This window comes from Chrysochloris asiatica, unplaced genomic scaffold (assembly GCF_000296735.1).
Source record: "Chrysochloris asiatica unplaced genomic scaffold, ChrAsi1.0 scaffold00015, whole genome shotgun sequence".
In the NCBI taxonomy this organism is placed as follows: domain Eukaryota; kingdom Metazoa; phylum Chordata; class Mammalia; order Afrosoricida; family Chrysochloridae; genus Chrysochloris; species Chrysochloris asiatica.
Genome location: NW_006408533.1, coordinates 17,068,081 through 17,087,735, shown reverse-complemented (window position 1 = coordinate 17,087,735; position 19,655 = coordinate 17,068,081). Strand labels below are relative to the sequence as shown.

General features: G+C 39.6%; 1 protein-coding gene across 1 annotated transcript in view; it reads right to left on the bottom strand.

Moving 5' to 3' along the window:
• Positions 1 to 447: 447 nt before the first annotated feature.
• GALNT1 (UDP-N-acetyl-alpha-D-galactosamine:polypeptide N-acetylgalactosaminyltransferase 1 (GalNAc-T1)) overlaps positions 448 to 19,655 on the bottom strand; it is a 51,434-nt gene continuing 32,226 nt past the window's right edge. Inside the window, exons 6-11 of the mRNA XM_006835136.1 lie at positions 19,116 to 19,233; positions 17,183 to 17,363; positions 15,973 to 16,112; positions 12,268 to 12,366; positions 10,987 to 11,121; positions 448 to 594 (exon numbers count right to left, since the gene is read on the bottom strand). Of these exons, the coding sequence (XP_006835199.1) occupies positions 448 to 594; positions 10,987 to 11,121; positions 12,268 to 12,366; positions 15,973 to 16,112; positions 17,183 to 17,363; positions 19,116 to 19,233 (820 nt within the window). The remainder of the gene's footprint in view (positions 595 to 10,986; positions 11,122 to 12,267; positions 12,367 to 15,972; positions 16,113 to 17,182; positions 17,364 to 19,115; positions 19,234 to 19,655) is intronic.

The window sequence follows — 19,655 nt, the reverse complement described above, 5'->3', positions numbered from 1 at the left end:
CAGTATTTCATATACCGGCTAACAGTTCTAATCAGGAAAAAAACCCCAAAAAACCAAACAAAATCTTGGGAGTCTTTTCACAAGGACAGCACATTCAGTAGGAGTGACTGATGAGCAAGTCAACCGTCAATGGTGCAGCGCTCAGAGAGCAGTCTTCTGGATTGCTTCATTGTCCGAATCCTCCTTGGATGACTTTTTCCACCTTGTAAACATCCGTATGCACAGTCTCACTGCTATGCCGTGTCACGTCCATGGACAGGAAGGCTGGTTCACAGCTCATGAGAAGAGAGAGGAGTCTACGTTTGAATGGCTGATAAACCTTACATCCCACAGAACAGGAGAGCACTTTTTCCTTTTTTGCTACTTCTTAAGAAGGTGGCAGAAATGTATGCTGAGGTAGCCCAGTCAATCCTTATTGTTATTTTATTTTTCTTTGTAAATTTGGTCTCAGAATATTTCTGGAAGGGTGACATTTCGAAGAAGCCACTGCTGGGACCGGCTTCCATTGCAGTCTCTAATGCTGGGCACCTGGCTGTCCTCTTCTGTGGCTTTGTCCAGGCACTGGTTACTGTTCACATGCTGAAGGGTTAATTTCTGAAAATTATAGGGGGAAAAAAAATAATCTTAACATGAAAATGGATAAACACACACACACACACACACACAACCCCTTAAAAAGCTATATCATTAATTTTGGTGATTATTAGATTCTTTGTAGAAAACCTGACTTTGTTTAAAATACAATGGAGAAGATATTATATACTAAAAGCTAGCAGCCGTGGCAGGGAGAAAGGCAGTAGGGTACCATGGAAAAACACTGGACTTGGAGGAAGAAGATCTAAATTTGAAGTCTCAATTGTGCCCTAAATTGTGCAATATTAAAAAACACTAATACACGTGTGTGTTGTTAAGTGATGTCAAATTGGTTCTGACTCATAGCGACCCTGTGTAGGGTTTCTAAGAAGCATCTGGTGAGTTTCAACCGCTGGCCTTGCAGTTCAAACCAACCTTGTTTTCCATACATTGCCATACCAGAACTTCATAGTTAATATATAATAATATGAGGGGGCTTCAAAAAAATTGTGACAAAAATTATATATATACATACATAAATATATATGTATATAGGTATATACACATCTATATATTTTGCTGTTGTGTGCTGTTGAGTTGTTTTCGACCCATAACAACCCTGTATAGAGTTTCTGAGAGTGGCTGGGGAGCTTGAGCTGCTGACCTTGTGGTCCAGTGCATTAACCCATAGGACCACAACCAGGACTCTTTCTATGTATATATATGGGGAAGAATTATTTACAAACACACACATATACACATTTATACATTTTCTTTTTCTGGTGTGGCCCTGTGGGATAAAGCACTGGACTGCAAAGTTGGTTTGAATACAAAGTTGGCAGTTCAAACTCATCAGGTGTGCCTCAGAAACCCGATACAGGGTCGCTATGGGTTGGAAAAGACTCAACAGCACATATCTATCTATCTATCTATCTATCTATCTATCTATCTATCTATCTATCTATCATCTATCTATCTATCTATAATTTTTTTTTGAGGCTTAGTTTCCTAAAAAGATGATCAGAGAAATGGATCCTAGTCTAGAACCTTCAACCTATTTTTTTAAATGTTGAATTTCCCTGTGATAAGGTCATTCAAGTAAATTCTGTGATTCTAGATCTCAAGTCCTTAGAAACTGAGGCTCTTCTGAAGACTCAAAATCAGAAGGATGTTGTGACTAAGATTTAGTATCATCAATATTATGTCCAATTTAAATAAATTCAAATACCTTGTGATGAAGGGAGATGATTTAGTACAGAAAGAAAAGCATAGCATTTTGGAATTAAGGAAGACTGGGTTTACGACTTCCAGAAAGATAGTGGATTAGGTATACACACTACATGGACCCTCAACAACACAGATACGAGATACCCAATAAAACAGACACAGATGAGAATTTTGGCACCCTAAACTTCTGAAGAAAGGTTAGAGAGGTAGATGGAGTGTACGCTGAGAGGAGGCTGAGCAGGGACGGCTAAAGAGGGAGACTGACTGGTGAGTAGCTGGCCAGACACAGCTCCATCAGCTGTCACAGTGGAAGGAGGCCTGGCAGAGCAGATTCAAGCAGGTGATAGAAAAGGTGCAATTTATTCTTTTTTCCCACACTCCCCTGGTGACCAGAGGTGTGGCCAGCTCCCACCTTCATCCACCCTTGCTCTCTGGGAGTTCAGAGTTACGTGGTTGGGAACCATGCCAGTGTGAAGTGGGGGCTGGCTGCATTGCTTTGGTGCCTGGATTCTGGTGGGCACAGCTTCAGACCTACAAAACCCACAGAGCCACCAGACCAGCATTTAACCAGTCACCCCCAGCTGCCCTGCAGTCCTAACAGACACTGAAACCAGCTCTGCCAAGGGAGCCCACAAACTACTTCAGACTGAGTGTCCTGAAAATAAGACCGAGGCCAATAGGAACCCCTTCTAGGGCCAGGAACTCTGCTGTCACATCCCTTCCACAGCCACCTTGTGAGCTCCTTGATTTGGAGGAGCCTCCCCACAGAGTTCTCTCCTCCAGATCCTACAGCTGCACTGTTGTCACAAATATGACCATCCCACAATGCCCCAGACACAACAGACAATTTTAGCTCACATGATGAAATAAGTGAGAATGGCTTAATTAAACGACCAAGGTACAGAGCCAGAAGACGTTTTTGAGGAAGAAAGGTATAAGAACTAATTGGAAAAAAAAATTCAAAAAAAGTACCTTCAAAGGACCAATAGAAAGATCAAGGAAAGCAAAAACACAATAAAAAGTCTAGAAGACTTCAGGAAAACACTACAAGAACAAATAGACAAAATATTTATAAATTTTGAAACAATACAAAACCTTCAACTAGAATTCCAGCAGAGTAATAGGAAGATCTTGGAAATGGACAAAACATTCAAAGGGCAAAAGAGTAGAGGTAAAACAATGGGGGTCCAAATTAGTGAGCTTGAAGAGAAATCTCTCAATACTAGTATGCTAGAAGAAAGAAGAATATTAGAGAATGAATGAAAACATCTGAAGAAAGCCTAACAGCTACATGGGACACCATGAAGAGGAACAACTTACGAGTGATTGAAATTCGAGAACACGGAGAGATAGCACAGAGAAAATTGCCAAGGAGTTGTAAGAAGAAAACTTCCCTAATGTCATGAAAGATGAGAAGATGAACATACAAGAAGCAGAATGAGCCCTAAACAAGATAGATCCCAAAAGAAAATCACCAAAACATATCACAACCAAAATTTTCAAAATAAAAAACCAAAGAAAGAATCTTGAGAGCAGCTTGGAAAAAAACTAAAAGTTACCGACAAAGGAAAACCAATAAGACAAACCTCTGATTTTTCAGTAGAAATCAGGTAGCCAAGAAAGCAATGGAATGACCTATACAAAACTCTGAAAGAAAAAGATTGCCAACCAAGGATCATGTATCCAGAAAAGCTGTCCCTCAAATATGATGGTGAAATTAGGGCATTTCCTGATAAACAAAAGAATCTGTAATAACTAGACCAACTTTGCATAAAATGCTAAAGGATATTCTTTGGACTAAGAACCAATAGCAGACAATAACTTAACATTACCATACATGACACAACCACCCAGAAATCAATCCAGATCTAGAGGTATTTAAAGTAAAACAAACGTATAAGCCTGAAAAATAAGAACCAGAGCTATCAATGTATAAAGAAGTCAACTACAAAGCAAACAGAGGGAACAGTGTTGATTCAGAACTTTCAAATGGCAAGGAAGATAAAACAGACTGATTTTTGTTTTTAAATGTTTTATTATGAATTATGTGATAGTTTACATGGGAGAACATTAGCTTTACATTCATCCTACCATATATCGTTACATTTCCATGGTTACAATCTCCTCCATGCATCATAAACCAACCAAATGGTATACCCTGCAAGTCTACCTCCTGGTGGTCAGCACACAGCCCCTCTCCCTCTCTGGGTCTAGAATTCCCAGTCACACCATCTCTCCACATCATCATCTCTGCCTCCATCTCTGGCATCACTGTTTCTCTGGGTAGGGTCCTGCACTCCACTCTTCTCCCTTGATGGTCTCAGGGACCTCCGCTCCTAGACTGCAAAGTGAAACACTCCTCTCCTTTTGCTACAAAACATCTACCTTTACATTTCCAACCCTCACAGTCAGTCCTGATAATAATTATTCACTATTGTACCACATGAAAGGAGCTCTGGTAGCGTAGTGGTTACGAATCGGGCTGTGAACCTTAAAGGCCAGCAGTTCAAAACTACCAGCCGCTCCGCGGGAGAAAGATGAGGCGTTCTAATCCCGTAAAGATTTACAGCCTCGGAAACCCTGTACAGGGTTGCTATGGGTCGGAACCGACTCGACGGCACTTAACAACAACAACAACATTGTACCACATGAGTGCTATCCACATCCCCTTTCATCAGTCCCGTCCAGACAGATTGGATACTACTCAGTGGAGATTCTACCTTCCTCTGCCCCCTCTGGATCTAGGCTCCCTCCTGAAAGCTTGTAAGCCAGTCAAAAAGTGGCTACCCCATTTTGGGTAGCCAATGTCCAAGTTGCATCTATAGGTGTAGGTCAAGTTCATCAAATTGTATCATATTACTCTTTTTTTCCTCTTCTTTATTCTTCTGGTTGAGCGCTGATCATCTAGACATTGAAGCCAGGTCAAGTGGGTATTATCTGCACGTGTGGGTGTTCTTGTGCATATGCCCTCTCTTCTTATCAGCTGGACGCTTCACTCTCCACTCTAGTCCTCTGAGGTTGTGTCACTGACTCTGGGCCCAGGAGTCCCCAGGTCTTGCCAAACTGCTGACCAACCAGGTCTCCACCTGGGTTCACAGGAGTGTATTGAATGTGGTTGGACTTAGCTTGCAGCTTCACTGCTGTTTTTCCCTTACTTCCCCTTATTGGTGACCAATGTGGTCACCAGTTAGAGCACATGTCTGCTCATGCATTCCCATTGAGTCTCAGTCTTGGAAGGGGGTTTTCCCTGAGGGGACCCGACCACTTGCCTTGATGTCTCCTGGGCGAGCAACCTTCTTGTTCTTGTAGTAGTCAGTCGGACTGCTGTTATTGTTTTGTATTTTTCTTGTTGGTCTTTCTTTCAACAAGTATCTTCTATTCTTTTAGCCGCTCTAGGCTGGTCTGCTTGTCCTTGCAAGTGGAAATTTCCCACCTCAGAAGATTCTGGATGGGGTTCTAGATTCCACCTATGGTCTTATGTAATGTAGAGGCTCCACAGGAAGCCTCCTTCACTGGGCACGTTGTAACCCCATTTTAGGTATTCCAATCAGTTATAGGCAGAAGACGGACTTACAAGCTTTCTATGGTGATATTTCTGCCTATTCCTTTCTCTCCTCCTCAAGTGTCTATTTTATAATGGTATGCCAGGGAAATCAAGATTCAAAAGACAGCCAAACATCTTAACATTATTTCCCCCACTTTTGTGCATTCCAAACATGAAAACAGACTGTTTTAATCAGGAAAAAATTTAATAAATTACAGGGTAACCTCAGAGAAAAATAACCTGTTCATCCAAATAAAAAAATGAGGGAAGTCAGGAAGACTTAGTAAACATTAATATAACAGAAATGAAAATGACAAGAAACCTCACACACAAAATGAACTCAGTAAAGAAAATTATGTGGAACAAAGAATTCAGCATCACCACAAAGAAACACACCGAACAAGAACAACAATCAATTTATACCTATTGATGATTATACTGAATGTAAATGGATTACAAGAGCAGAATGGATAAGAAAACAGGATCCTTTAACATGCTGTCTACAAGAGATACATCAAAAAGATGGAGACAGCCTGAGTGCCCATCAACAGAAGAATGGTTAAACAAACTTTGGAACATACACACAGTGAAATACAAAACGTTGAAAAATAATGATGTATCTGTGAAATATCTCACAAAATGGTTGAACCTGAAAGACTTATACTGAGTAAAGTAAGTCAATCACAAAAGGATAAACACTGTGAGACCAATGCTGTAAAAAGGTAAAAGGGTTCTTGATAAAAGAAACAATCTATGATGGTTAGAGAGGGAGTGGGAAAGGAAAATTATTCATGGGTTCTTTAAAATGTTAACCTGGGTGACAGGCAGGCAATACATAACAAGAGAGAGGTTAGCAGAGGAAAGATGAAGATGAAAGTAGTTGGAGACACATGGAGTAATGCAATAGTTAAAGTGAATAGAGATAAGTGCTGTTAACTGTTGGTACATGGAGGGAATTGCAACCATTTAATGAAGCAAAGTATATGATTTGTTGAATGTAAAACTGTTGATCTGCTCTGTAAACCTTCACTCAATACACAATAAAAATTGGGAAAAAAATAGAGAGTGGATTGGGTTTGTTGTTGTTGTTATGTGCCGTCGAGTCGGTTCCAACCCATAGCGACCCTGTACAGGGTTTCCGAGGGTGTAAATCTTTACGGGAGTAGAAAGCCTCATCTTTCTCTCGCGGATTGGGTTAAGAGCTTGGTTAATTTGTGCTTTCTCATTTTTAATGAGGATAACATTACATATTTTGAGCAGATTTTGTAATAAGCACAGATAGCGATGTAAAGTACCTACTACCACTGCCTCACACAAAATGACTGACAGGTACTGCTGTGTACCTTCCCACCTACCATATTTTTATGCAAATAACATGCACATTTTACTTGTGGTTTTTTATCCCCCCTCTCTTTCAAACTGCAAAGTGCCCCCCACGTGTGAGTTCCTATGTGTTGGCACACTATTTACATGGGCATGTTATATGTGAAGAATACAGTAGTCCCTTAAACTCTAGATTTGATGCTGTCATGCTGTGTTTCAGGACCATTTCAAAAGGGAAGGACAGCCGAGAGCTAACAGACACATGGTTATAATGTTCCACCACAGATGATCTGCAGGTATTTGCATTAAGACGATTCTTTAAGTGTTAAACAATAACCATGAAATACAAAAAGTTTATTAACATATTTTCTGATTCTTTCATTCATGGCTCTATTTTAGTGTAATTTTTTAAACCTGGAATATTTTCATTTTCAAGAAATGCTGCTCTAAGACCGGGTGTAATACTGCCTCCTTAAATAAACTCTCTTTCAATGAGGCCTCTTTTGCACCTGTTTGAACTTAAAAACCACCTCTAATTGTATATAGTGGAGTCCTGGTATGGTGCTGTAGGATCAGCACTGGACTGCAAACTGCAAGGCTGGCTGTTCAAATCCACCAGCCACTCCTTGGAAATCCTATGCAGGGTCACTATGAGTTGGAACACCAGCAACAACTGTATACCATAAGTGCATTTTCACTTCCAGCCAGTTATTAATCTTTATTTCATGGTCAGAGTAGAAATTAGCAAATGTCATCATTTACTATCACCCCTGACTTTAGGGTCAGCATTGTAGGCCTTCATTGCTATAAATGAAGAACAGAACACAGACTTGGAGAGCCAGCATGGCAGTGGTTACTTGTTTTTACGCAGGTGCTCTGTAGTTTTGTGGGTGAGATATTACCAGAGTGAATTCCAGATGTACCACATACCAAATTACTTAGTCCCTCTGAGTCCAGTTTCCTTATCTATACAAGATACTTCACAGAATGACTGACTGTCAGAGCTTTTGAGAAAATGCAAGTGGAGTACTGCCTAGCTTAGAGCAGGTGCCTGATATAGGGTCCTCACTCATGGAAGCTCAACATCTAACAAGGTCCTGCACACCTGGAACATGATCCAGCAGTGCAGAGGGCCAAAGCTCACAAACAGTTGCCAACACCTTCGTTCCTGTGACAGGACAAACACTAAACATGAAAGTGAATGTCCGCTCAGGCTGTGGGTCTACGCCACAGCTGACTTCTCCCTCTGCCCAATCCTGCTTCCTCCCTCTCATAGGTGCTGGCCCAAAAAGAGTTCCCTAATAAACATCCTGAATGCTAAACTCTATCTCAAATTTGGCTGCCCTTTTTTTTCTCCCCACTTAATATTTTATTATATTTCTGGTGAAAGGGCATACAGCTGAAACAGGATCCCATTCAACAGTTTCTATACATATGGTTAAGTGGCGTTAGTTACACTCTTTCTTTCTACATTGCAGCACAGGATTTATTTGTTTGCTTTTACAAAAGTAGCATAACTACAACAACAACTCCTGTGCCTGGTATGTACAGTGCCCCATCCAGATTTCCTGGGACCTCACTCTCATTTCTTTTACATTGTATTCTGCTGTTGGAGTTGAGAATATATGCAGCAAAACATACCAATCCAACTGTTTCTACAGGCACAATTCAGTGACACTGAGGACATTTTTGAGTTGTGCCATCATTCTTGCCTTCCTTTTCTTAACTGTCCTTCCCCATTACAGAAATGAACTGTCCCTGAGGTGCCTATCTAATCTTTCCCCTTGCTGTTGTCAAATTTGATCCTATACAAAAAATGCATAATGCTCAAGGCAAGCTTTTTTTTTTCCCCCCCTAGTTAGGCTAAACTACCATTTGGTTTTAAGATGACTTCAGGGGATATTTTTGGTTTAAAGTTTAAAGATTATCTCAGGGCAATAGTTTTATGGCTCCATGCAGCTCCCACGGCTCCAGGAAGTCTAGAGTTCATGAGAATTTGAAATTCTGTCAGACTTCACTGTGACACTGAAGTTTCATCTCAGGGGAGGAAAATAAAAGAAAAAGATTTGGTTTCTAATCAAAGTACTGACCTAGCAAAGTGATCCAGGGGTTCTAACACTTCATACTCATAACAAATTCTTTCTAAATAACCCATCTCCAGTGCTCCTGTGGGTTAATGCGCTGGACTGCAAAGTCGTTTGAATCGCAAGGTCAGTGGTTCAAGTTCACCAGTCACTCCTTGGAAAACCTACACAGGGTCGCTATGGGTCGGGATCAATTCAAAGGCACTTAGCAACAACAACAAGCCTCTTGCATTCCTCATCAAACATTTGCTTTTGGAATACTTGTTATGGTGGAGTCTGTCAGATGGCTACCCAACAGCCATCCCCACTCTTCTCCTTGGCACCTCACACCACACGGACTGAAAACCCAATGCTTGCTTTCCCAGCCTCTCTTGCACCTGGTGTTCCTATGGAATAAAGTTCTGTCCCAGGAAACATAAACAGAGTTTGAGGGGGCACTCAGAAAAGCTCAGCTTTCCTGATACAGAGCAGTACAAATGATTGTGCAACATTCCTCCTTCCCCTTCCTGCCGTGAACTGGGATGTGATGGTAAGAGCTGCAGCAACCACATTGTGGTGACATGCAAGAGCCAACAGAATATCAGAGATGACATCACTGTACTACTGAATCCCCATCAAAAACCACTTAGTTCCAGATTTAATTACATTTAAAAAAAGCATTGAACTAAGTGTTAGAGACTTTTTAATCTTTTTTTTTTTTTTTTTTTGCATTGTCACAATGATTCTGCTTACTACTAGTGTTTACTGTTTGGAGCCAAACACTGTACTTCCTGCAATGTATGGAACTGTCATACCCAAAATGGAAATCACATCTACCATGGGAAACCCAGGAATAGACTATACAGACGATTTCTAATGGCCATGGTTAACAAAACCATTACTATATCTAATATTAATTATATATCTCACATTGTTTTTACTTTAGTTTGATAGAGGAGCCTTGGTGGCACAGTGGTTAAAGAGCTTGGCTGTTAACCAGAAAGGTTGGCGGTTTGAACCCATCAGTGGCTTTATGGAGATACCGGAGTCGGATTTTCTGTAAAGATTACAGTCTTAGAGACAGCATGTGGGCAATGCTACTCTCTGCCTAACAGGGCTGCTCTAAGGCCAAACAGACTTGACAGTAAGGGGACAGTATGACATTGGAAAGGGACACCCAGAACCTATAAACTATGATCTCCGTCCTCTTTAATGGTTTACAGTTATAGATAAATAACTACAATGAGGGAGGCCTGGTATGGCACTGTAGGATAAGCACTGGATTGCAAAGTTGCTTTGAAACGTTTCAAAGCCACCAGCCGATTCTTGGAAACCCTATGCAATGTTGCTATGAGTTGGAACTGACTCGGCAGCATTTAAAACAACAACTACAATAAAGCACAAACACCATAGGGGCCAAAGAGTACTATAATGAAGTCAGGACAGAGAGAGCTCAGTTCTGGCTAGGATTCATGATTCAAAGCTGGGCCCTCCAGAATGGGTAGGATTTGTTAGGCAGAAGGAGACGCATGGTCTTAGATGTGAAGTGGAAAAGTGCAAGCTGTTTCGGGTCAGTGGAGCAGACTAGAGTTGTATACAGCATCGTCAGCACTTTGGACACCACTTCTACTTAAGATGTAGCTGAGGAAGCAGAGTGAGCCAAGCAGACAAAGGAACTTCTCTTAATAAAGTAAGACAAGAGCCTAAGGAGTAAGGCTTCTATAGCCAAGGGCTACAAGAATGTTTTGTAAATCATCTGCTTAACAGTAGTATATTTATTGTTGTTGTAAGCGTTGTTGAGTCAGTTTTGATACACAGAAATCCTGTATAGGGTTTCCAAGGAGTGGCTGGTGGGTTTGAACCACCAACCTGTGGTTAGCAGTCCAGTGCTGATCCTAGAGACATTAAAGGCACTCTGGAAGCATAATGGACTATGAGATGGGCTGCAAGGTCAGTAGTTACAATCTACCAGTCATTATGTGGGACAACGATGAGGCATTCTGCTCCTGTAAAGATTTACATCCTCGGAAACCCTGTGCAGCTATGAGTTGGAACCGACTCCACGGCACACCACCACCACCAGTTTAGTGACTGGGGGAGAATAAAACATGTTGATTTTATTACAATATATTTCCCATCTATTGATTTTTAGAGTATAGGAATACTCACATTCAAATGCCTCAAGAATTAATTCCTTTAGCTATAAAATTATAAGCATACCCAAATGATAACATTTTCCCCCTTGAGGTAACTTACCACTGGGTCATACTCCCAGAGTTGGTTGCCTTTTAGATGGTGGCATTTGAGCATTGTGACTGGGCCATTAAGTTTGGAAACATCCAAACAAAGGTCATCTGTTCTAATTTCTTTGTTGGCAGTATAAGAGAAAACCTAAAAACAAAAATGCATCCATTTAAGTAAAATGTGTTTAACACGCTTAATAATTTATAATAGAAAATGCAAATACACCCACTTCTCACTTACCAACACAATTAGGTTCCAAAGCCCAGACTGTTATGCAAAAATTGCTTTATGCAAAAATGGAGAGTGACCACACAAGATGATATCATGATGTTATTGTTGTTAAGTGCCATCCACTTGATTCCAGTTCACAGTGGCTTTGTACAGGATCTCCGAGGCTGCATGTCTTTATGGGAGCAGAAAGCCTCATCTTTCTCCTGCAAAGCAGCTGATGAGTTTGAACTGCCGACCTTGTGGTTAGCATCCCAGTGCTTAGCCTACAGTGCCACCAGTGATCTACATCATTATGAAACTGTCAAAATATATCACTACATAACTGCCAAACCACTGAAAACCGTGGCTCAGCCAAGTTGACACGTAACCTTAGCCATCTCAGCCAGCGCCCCTCTTGCCTCACATCTTGGTGTTCCTTATCACCAGAGGTACCTTGTTAATGCACCAAATAGTTGGAGAGTGGATTTTTCACTATTGTAAATGCAAAATGTCAAACAGAAGGATAGTCAATCAGTGAGGAATAAGTGTATTTCATGGACTCCTGATGTGGCACTGTAGGGTAAGCACTGGACTGTGAACCACAAGGTTGGTGGCTCAAATCCACCAGCTGCTCCATGGAAACCCTATACAGGGTTGCTATAGTTGGAACCAACTTAATGGCACTTAACAGCAACAAGAAGTGTATTTCAAGATACATGGTTTATTACTTTATTAAACTAACAGAGAAATAAAACTTTAATACACTTTTATTCTTTGAATAAAATGACGCAGAAAAACAAAGAGGAAAGCAAAAGTGGCCTTGAGTGCTACGCATACACTTAGCAGACTGTGAAGGGTTACCATGAGGAAAGCAAGTCTCAAGCTCAGCAGTGTAAACAGGCCTTTTACAAGTATGTCTTTTAGAAATAGTAATTAGATTGAATTTTCCCTTCATGTCACAGTCTTCATTCTTTTATTTTTAAAGGTAGGAAACTACTTCATAAATGGTGTTGTGGGAATAAAAAAGGCAGAAGGGAAAAAAGAAATCTGAAAATTCTCTGAAAGCTCTACTAAGATACTCACTTGGTTACCTCCCATTCCATGACAGTTAAAAATCCCAACTTTCTCATTTTCCTTTCTAGCCATGTTGTCCAGACACTGATTTGTTTGCACATTTCTTATCTATGGACAACAAACAAAAAGAAAATATCCGGAGTTAACACAAGTAGAGACACACACACAAACACACACATCAGTCCACGTTCCCTGGTACTACCATAAACAAACAAGGAGTCCTGAAGTCCAGGGCTGTGGGTTAATGCACTGGACTTCAATGTCGGTTTGAACCACAAGGTGAGTTCTTAGAAACCCTATACAGGGTCGCTATGGGTCACAATTGACTTGACAGCACGTAACAACAACACTACAAACAAAACCTTGAATTCCCAGGTATGGCACATATTGTTACTGTTGGTGTGTATTATGGAGTCGGTTCCGACTCTCTGTATGGAGCGGAGAGTCTAGGCTGGAAAAAAAATATTACTGTCTGGTTATCTAAAATTCTTTGGTATAGGTCTTACTGTTTACATAATTTTTGTGCTTCAAGGGAAACATCCTTGAAATTCTTATTTCTTTATTTTTGCCAAGCTGTACTTCTAAGATTTGTATTCAGTTCAATAAACTCTATTTTATCAGATTTAAAGTCATTTCATAACTCTGAGGACACTATTAATAACTAGGCTAAAGGGGACTGCTTTTGAGAACTACTTTGATGAAGACTTCTTAAGAAACTTAAGGTGGGGATTTTCTAGTCAAAAAGCCTGGTACTGGCTTAACTGGAAGCCTCTGCGCGGTGTGGGGCAAGCACAACTCTTTTGTTAAATATTTGTCAGTTAGAGGAAAGGAATTTAAATCAGTCATCAGCCCGGAAGAATATTTTAGGCAGTGCTTTTGACGTTTTGTTTCTTCAGAACCGCTGCAGTTTAATAATAAACATTTTTAAAGTTCTAAATCTATTCCACTGGATGATACTTGGCTTAACAAAAAAGCCAAGAGATATATGACAGACATTTGTCATGTCATGGAGACAGAAGACGTAACTAATTTTGAGCAAAAATGTGTTAGTAAAGTTAAAACCAAATAAATAAGTCATTCATTGTTAATAAAAAACAAATGTACCATCAGAAAAGGGGTTTTGTGATCAAATGTGTTTAGGAAGTACTGGTTTAAACAAATCTAAATAGGTTTCTTTACTAAAGAAGTTCTCAGAGCCTTCTAATAATCTATGACCCAGTCCCAGGCCATGTGATTCCAGCCTAAAGATCTAATTGTAGGGCTGGGGTAATTCCCAAGCCACTGTCACAGTGTGCGGTCCCAGAACAATGCCAGCCCTGAAAGTCTCAGTAGGAGTAGAAAATGATGGTACAGAAAATGTAAGATTATAAAAAGCAGCATTTCCCAAATATTTTGGGGTACAAAATCCTCATAAGGGAAATACTGCTTCAATCTGAAAAAGAATCTGGGTGTTGGTAGTTACGGGCACAAAACAAGGGCCAGAATTGCCTGTACTGAAAACCTGTCTCTTCCATTTGGTTGCTGTGACCTTAGCCATGTTGTTAAAATCTGTGCGTGGGCTTCAGTGGACCTATCTGTGGAAGTGGGGATAACAACATTCGTTTCATACTGGTGATGTGAAGACAAAATGCATGAATATGCATAAAATGCTAAGTTGGTGCTTGACAAAGAGCACACACTCAGTAAATTGTAGGATTGTTAGATCTACCTGGAAAAACAACTGTTCAGCCCATAATATTGACCAAACAATCAAAGTCTGGAGTCTCTGCTTTTTTTGCTGTTGCTAAGAGTCTTCAATTGTCAGATTCATAACTATTAGGTATCACAATGAAACATATTTACTTAGTTACAGATCCTACAGGAGCTTTGGGAGTCAAATTTAGTTGACGCCAGACACTCTTAAGTGATAGCTCTTACTCTACTAACATTTATATACTCCTATCATCTCAGGTTCCTTTAGGCTGTTGAATTATGACAAGAGATTTCTGAATGGCTATTCTCCAGTCTCTGGCTAAGGCAGGTTCCCAAGAGTGGAGTGACAGTCACAGCGTAAGATTTCTGGCTGCACTGTGACGGGAACTTGGGAATGACCCCAGCCCCCAAATCAGTGTGGTTAGTGTGGTCTGGTATTAAGAGCATAGCAGGTGTAAGACCAGCTGCGTAGCTGATAGGGCAATAACCAGCAGGCCACACAGGGTAAACCTACCCCTTAAAAAGGAAGCCAGTTGGCAAGGGGCAGGGTACGAGGAAAGTTTGCCTTGGTAACCATCCACTGTGTGTTAAACAAATGTTTCTTTGTAATATGCCTATGCTCTGGCCAGTCAACAATGTCTAGGTGTTATCCAGAATTGGGTTAGTTTAAAAGAAAAAACAAGTGCTCCTTATTCTCCATTCTAAAATTAAATTACAGGAGAAACTGCTGTTTATTCCCACAGCACATCACCCCTCCAGGGCCTTTCTTTTCTTCTTTTTTTAACTTTCTACAGTGAATTGGGTGAAGGTTTATAGAGCAAATCCGTTTTCTATTCAACAACTCATATCAATTTTGTTTCATGTCATTGATCACAAGCCTGACAATGAAATATCACTTATCCCACTTCCTCCCTGTGTTTCCCATTTCCATTCCTGCTCCTTTCCTAACCCTTATGGACTTTGTCCATGGGTAAATGCTGCCCCTTTGAGCTCAGTAACACACACCTGTGTATTATTGTTTCAGCTATAGGCCTGTGTATTGTTTGGCTGAAAACTGAGCCACACGGGAGGGGGGGTGGTTTCATTTCCAGACCTGAAGGTGTGACCAAGGGCCACAGCTTGGGGTTCCACCAGTTACACATAACCAATAAGCCTGGCCTTTTATTATTATTTTTTTTAATTATGAGTTTTGTTCCATAGTTTTCTCCCACTCTATCCATAGCCTTCAAACATGATTGTTTTCAGAGCAATTGGTAGTGGTAACCAGGTCCCACCCAGTTTTTCTCTAAAGGCATCACCAGAAATAAATAGGCTCACCAACGCTCTCTCCAACTTTCCTGTTTAAACTGACATTTGGACCTCCCCAGACCCCCTGTCCCCTATCTCTATGGGAGCAAATTGACAATAGCACCTTGAAAGATTAGATAGGGACCCTGCTGTTGTGAAGTGCCAATGAGTCAGTTCTGACCCATAGCGACCCTGCATAGAGTTTCCAAGGAACAGCTGGTGAGCTTGAACTGCCAACCTTGTGGTTCAACTGACTTTGCACTCTAGCGAATTAACCCACAGTGCCACACCAGGACTCCTTGTGGAGGGGTCCTGACAGCACGATTTTATTATGAATCGTCTTTCAAGTTTCCTTGCTAGCTCTTTCTAATTTACTTTCACATTATAAGGTCCTAATGCTCTGACAGGCAGTAACATCAGAACGTTAGCTTTAATAGGATACAGTCTCTATACTCTATAGTGACTCTAAGGGAGTCAGTTTGTAATTTATTGTGGCAAAGGTCTACCTGTGAAAGGTTAGGGTTAGAGCATTCCTATTTTAAAATACAAATAATTATAAAAGTTACAGAAATTTCAAGTTAGGAGGTAGACTGTCAACTAACAAGAATTTTTCCATGCTTAAAGTTATGCAATTTTAATATAAGGGAATTTTCTTCTTGGAAGTTTAACATGTATTATTTTTGATAGAGAAATGAGAAAATAACTACTACATAGGAAATGTATTTATATTTTTACCTCTCCCAAAGAGAAATAATGACGTGGAATTTGAGAATCAGGATAAATATTCTCTAGGTACCAAGAGAAAGGTTTGCATTGTAGTTTGTGCCTTAGGCCAAGTCTCGATGAGATATCTCCATAATCTACCTTTGTAACACCTGTTGAGAGAAATAACTGACCGTGAGTTATTAGTGTTCTAGGAGATGACATAATTCTACTTAAGACACTTTATGTAATAAGCCGCAGGAATGGGAAACATGGACTCTTTTGAAATGCAAATGCTATGAAACTATCTCCCCCAAGTATACAAGGCAAAAACATAAACATTTACTCTTTTTTCACCAAAGAAAATTTTTATTTACTTGAGAATAAAATGCATGGTAGTAATACTGTATACAGATAGAAGCTGAATCAGAACACTTAAGTATATATGTTGGTAAGTGCTGTCAAGTCAGTTCTGAGTCCTAGTGACCCCATATAAGTATAGTTTTTGAGGCTGTAAACCTTTGACAAAGCAGAAAGTCTCATCTTTTTCTTACGGGGCAGCTGATGGACTCGAACTGCCAACCCTGTGGTTTGCAGTCCAGTGATTATCCTACAGAGCCACTGCGCTCCCCTTTAATATATATTAAGGAAAAAATAAAATAAATCAGGAACTCTTTTGCTCAAACCAACCAGGTATTAAGCAAAACAAATGCTTCCTTGAAGCATGTCGTGGCGCTCTGTACTGGCCTTTCAATACCTGACAATTTTATAAAAGCCGTGAGTGATGAAGGCACTGACGACCTGCTGTGGAGAAGGCACATGACTAACTCTAAAAGAGTGGGTGGTTGTGGTGGAGAACAAAGTCAAGAATACAGAAAATTTCACACAAGCTAGGCTGCAAGTTTACATGATGAAGCTTAACAAGAAAAACTGTAAAATGTTGCAATTAGGTTTTAAAACAAAACAAAACAAAAAAACAGTACTTGAGTAATACTTGGGTTAACAGTCACTTCTGTAAACTGGCTGGGATGATACATTATCATTGTTATGTAGTAAACTGTATACCAGGCATTATGCTAAGCACATTTTACACCATGTGGGATGTCATCCACTCCCTATAAAGACTCTATGAGGTACATATTTGCACCCTTTGCTCCAAGCTTCTTTTCCACCCTAAGAATTCCATTAGGATCAGGGATATGATAGTGACAGTATTGTGTTTGTGATCCAAAATAAAGCTCACCTGGGGAAATGATATAGAAGAAATTCTTGAATTCATCCATCCAAACTTCTGCAAGTCGCCTGTTATTTTTATTGATAATCTGCCCTGTGCCTCCTGGAAATGTGTAAGGTGTAGCTTTCCGAAACACGTGTCCAACATGTGAGCAGGTAACAATTTCCAAAGTACCTCCACACTGCCAGATCTGAAAACAGCAACAGAGCAGACTGTGTAAGAAGTTCATGGCTGGGTTTAAAAAACAATGCTGACTTTTAGTGAATTTCACAGAATCACAGACATGCAATGTAGCTCTGGCAACAGGGTACTGCGTTCAGTGCTTCCTCGGAAGCAGTCCTTTCTCTCATTTTTGGTTCTGCTTAAACATCGTAAAGTTGAAGGCTAAAGTTACAGAAAAGATAAACTGAACGCTAAATTTAGAAAAGATATGAGGTTTAAAATAGTACTTTTCCAACTGGAGACCATGACTCTTTAAGATCATAAATTCAAATTTGGTGAGTTACAACCAGCACTTGCTAACAAGGAAATATTGTTTCATGAAATGTCTGTTTAAATTTTGTAGGTGTGTATGTGTAAAGCATAATATATTAATAAGATTTACGGTAAAAAACAAAAAATAACATTTGACCAGAGATATCATCCAGATTCTTACTTCCCCATCAAACCTGTCTCACATCCTGTATATTAAACAGAACCCAGGGACCTAAACTACATCATGAATTATTCAATGAGATATTCACAGCATGCTTTTGTTGTCTTTCTTAGTACAATAAAAAGGAAAAAGGGGAAAACCAAAATCAAGTCAAGAATGGTTTTACAGCTTTAATTTTATGAAAATTATTCTTTGGCTTCTTTTAAATTACATTTTGATGAGAGTTTTTAAAAAATCCATTTGCGATTAAACATTTTCAAAAGTTCTGTTTTTGTGACGTACTCAGAATGTTTATCTGAACATTTCCCAGGATCATACAGTGTTAGAGCTGGGTAGGATCTCCAAGATAAATGATCTAGAACCCAACCCCTTCTTTTTACAGGAGGGGCAAAGCCATTCTCAAGGGAAGAAAGTGAGCAGGTTCTGATTACAGTGTAGTTCAGTGTGAATTCCAGGATAGTAACTCTTGTGTCTAAAGTTGATTATTAAAAAAAAAAAAAAAAGCAATGTCATTAGAGTCATACGTTGATTTCAGTAAATATGAGAATGAGATGCAAAGTTGTTGCTGTTAAGTGCCATTAAGTCTGTTCTGAGTCATAGCGACCCCAGTAGAGGGTTTCTGAGGAACGAATGATGAGTCTGAACCGCCCACCTTGTGGTTCAAACCGACCTTGCGGTCCAGTGCTTACCCCTATAGTAGAATATGTTAAATTAATTTATAGTAATTTCAGGATTCTTTTGCCTTGAGAAATATAAATCTGGTAATCAGGCTTTATATAAGAACAATTTCCACACCAGTAGAGCAAAGGATATCAGAGTACAAAATTGTTTTTTGGCAGTTAAATATCAAGCATCTATACAAATTATGTAGTATTTTTTGTTTAATGGATTACTTCCTTATAAACAATAGAAATAAACAATAACTATTATGAAAACTTACATAAATTTCATAGCTACATTATTACTTAAGAAAGTGGAATCATTTGCTTAAATAGTTTGTAATGAACCCTTACTAGCATCACCAAACCTGTCAGTGATCTAAAGATGCTAATTATTTGCAAATGATTAATAATCTCAGAAAAATAAACACAAATTTTTCCACATAATTTCTATATAAAGGAATGATTTTTGTGTTTATGGCTCTTAAGGACTGAAGGCTTTGAAGTCAAATTAAATTCATAATAAAATTAACTTCTATTTTTTAGAGATAATATGAATAATTAAAACACATCTATACTTGAGATTAAAAAAAAAAATTTTTTTTTTTCTCCCCCAAAAGTAACTTACCCTAAAGGAAATTTCTAGGTTTTCTCCTCCCCAAATATCCATTCCAGCATCATATGTTCCAATTTCCTGAAAGTAATCTCTGTCTATTGAAAAAAGGCCTCCTGCCATTGTTGGTGTTCTGAAATTGAATCATAAAACTACACCATTAATCACAGCAATTAAAAAAACAACCCAGTATTTGTTTTTAAAAGTAGTTTTGTAACTACAAAATAAATGTTTATTCACATAGTCTTCAGAAGCTTTCATAGGTCCCCAGGGGTTGTATGTATTCTTTTTTTTTAAATGATTTATTGTGAAAGTTTACATGAGAGAACATTAGTTTTACATTCATTCTATCGTATATCGTCTCATTGCCATGGTTACAATCCCCTCCATGCAATCCTTCCCCCGTGGCCCCTCTTCAGCACACAGTCGCTCTCCCTCTCTGGGTCTAGAGTCTCCAGCTGTCATCATCTCTGGCTCCATTTCAGGCATCACTGCTTCTCTGGGTAGGGTCCCGCTCTCTGCTCTTCTCCCTTGATGGTCCTAGGGACCTCCGCT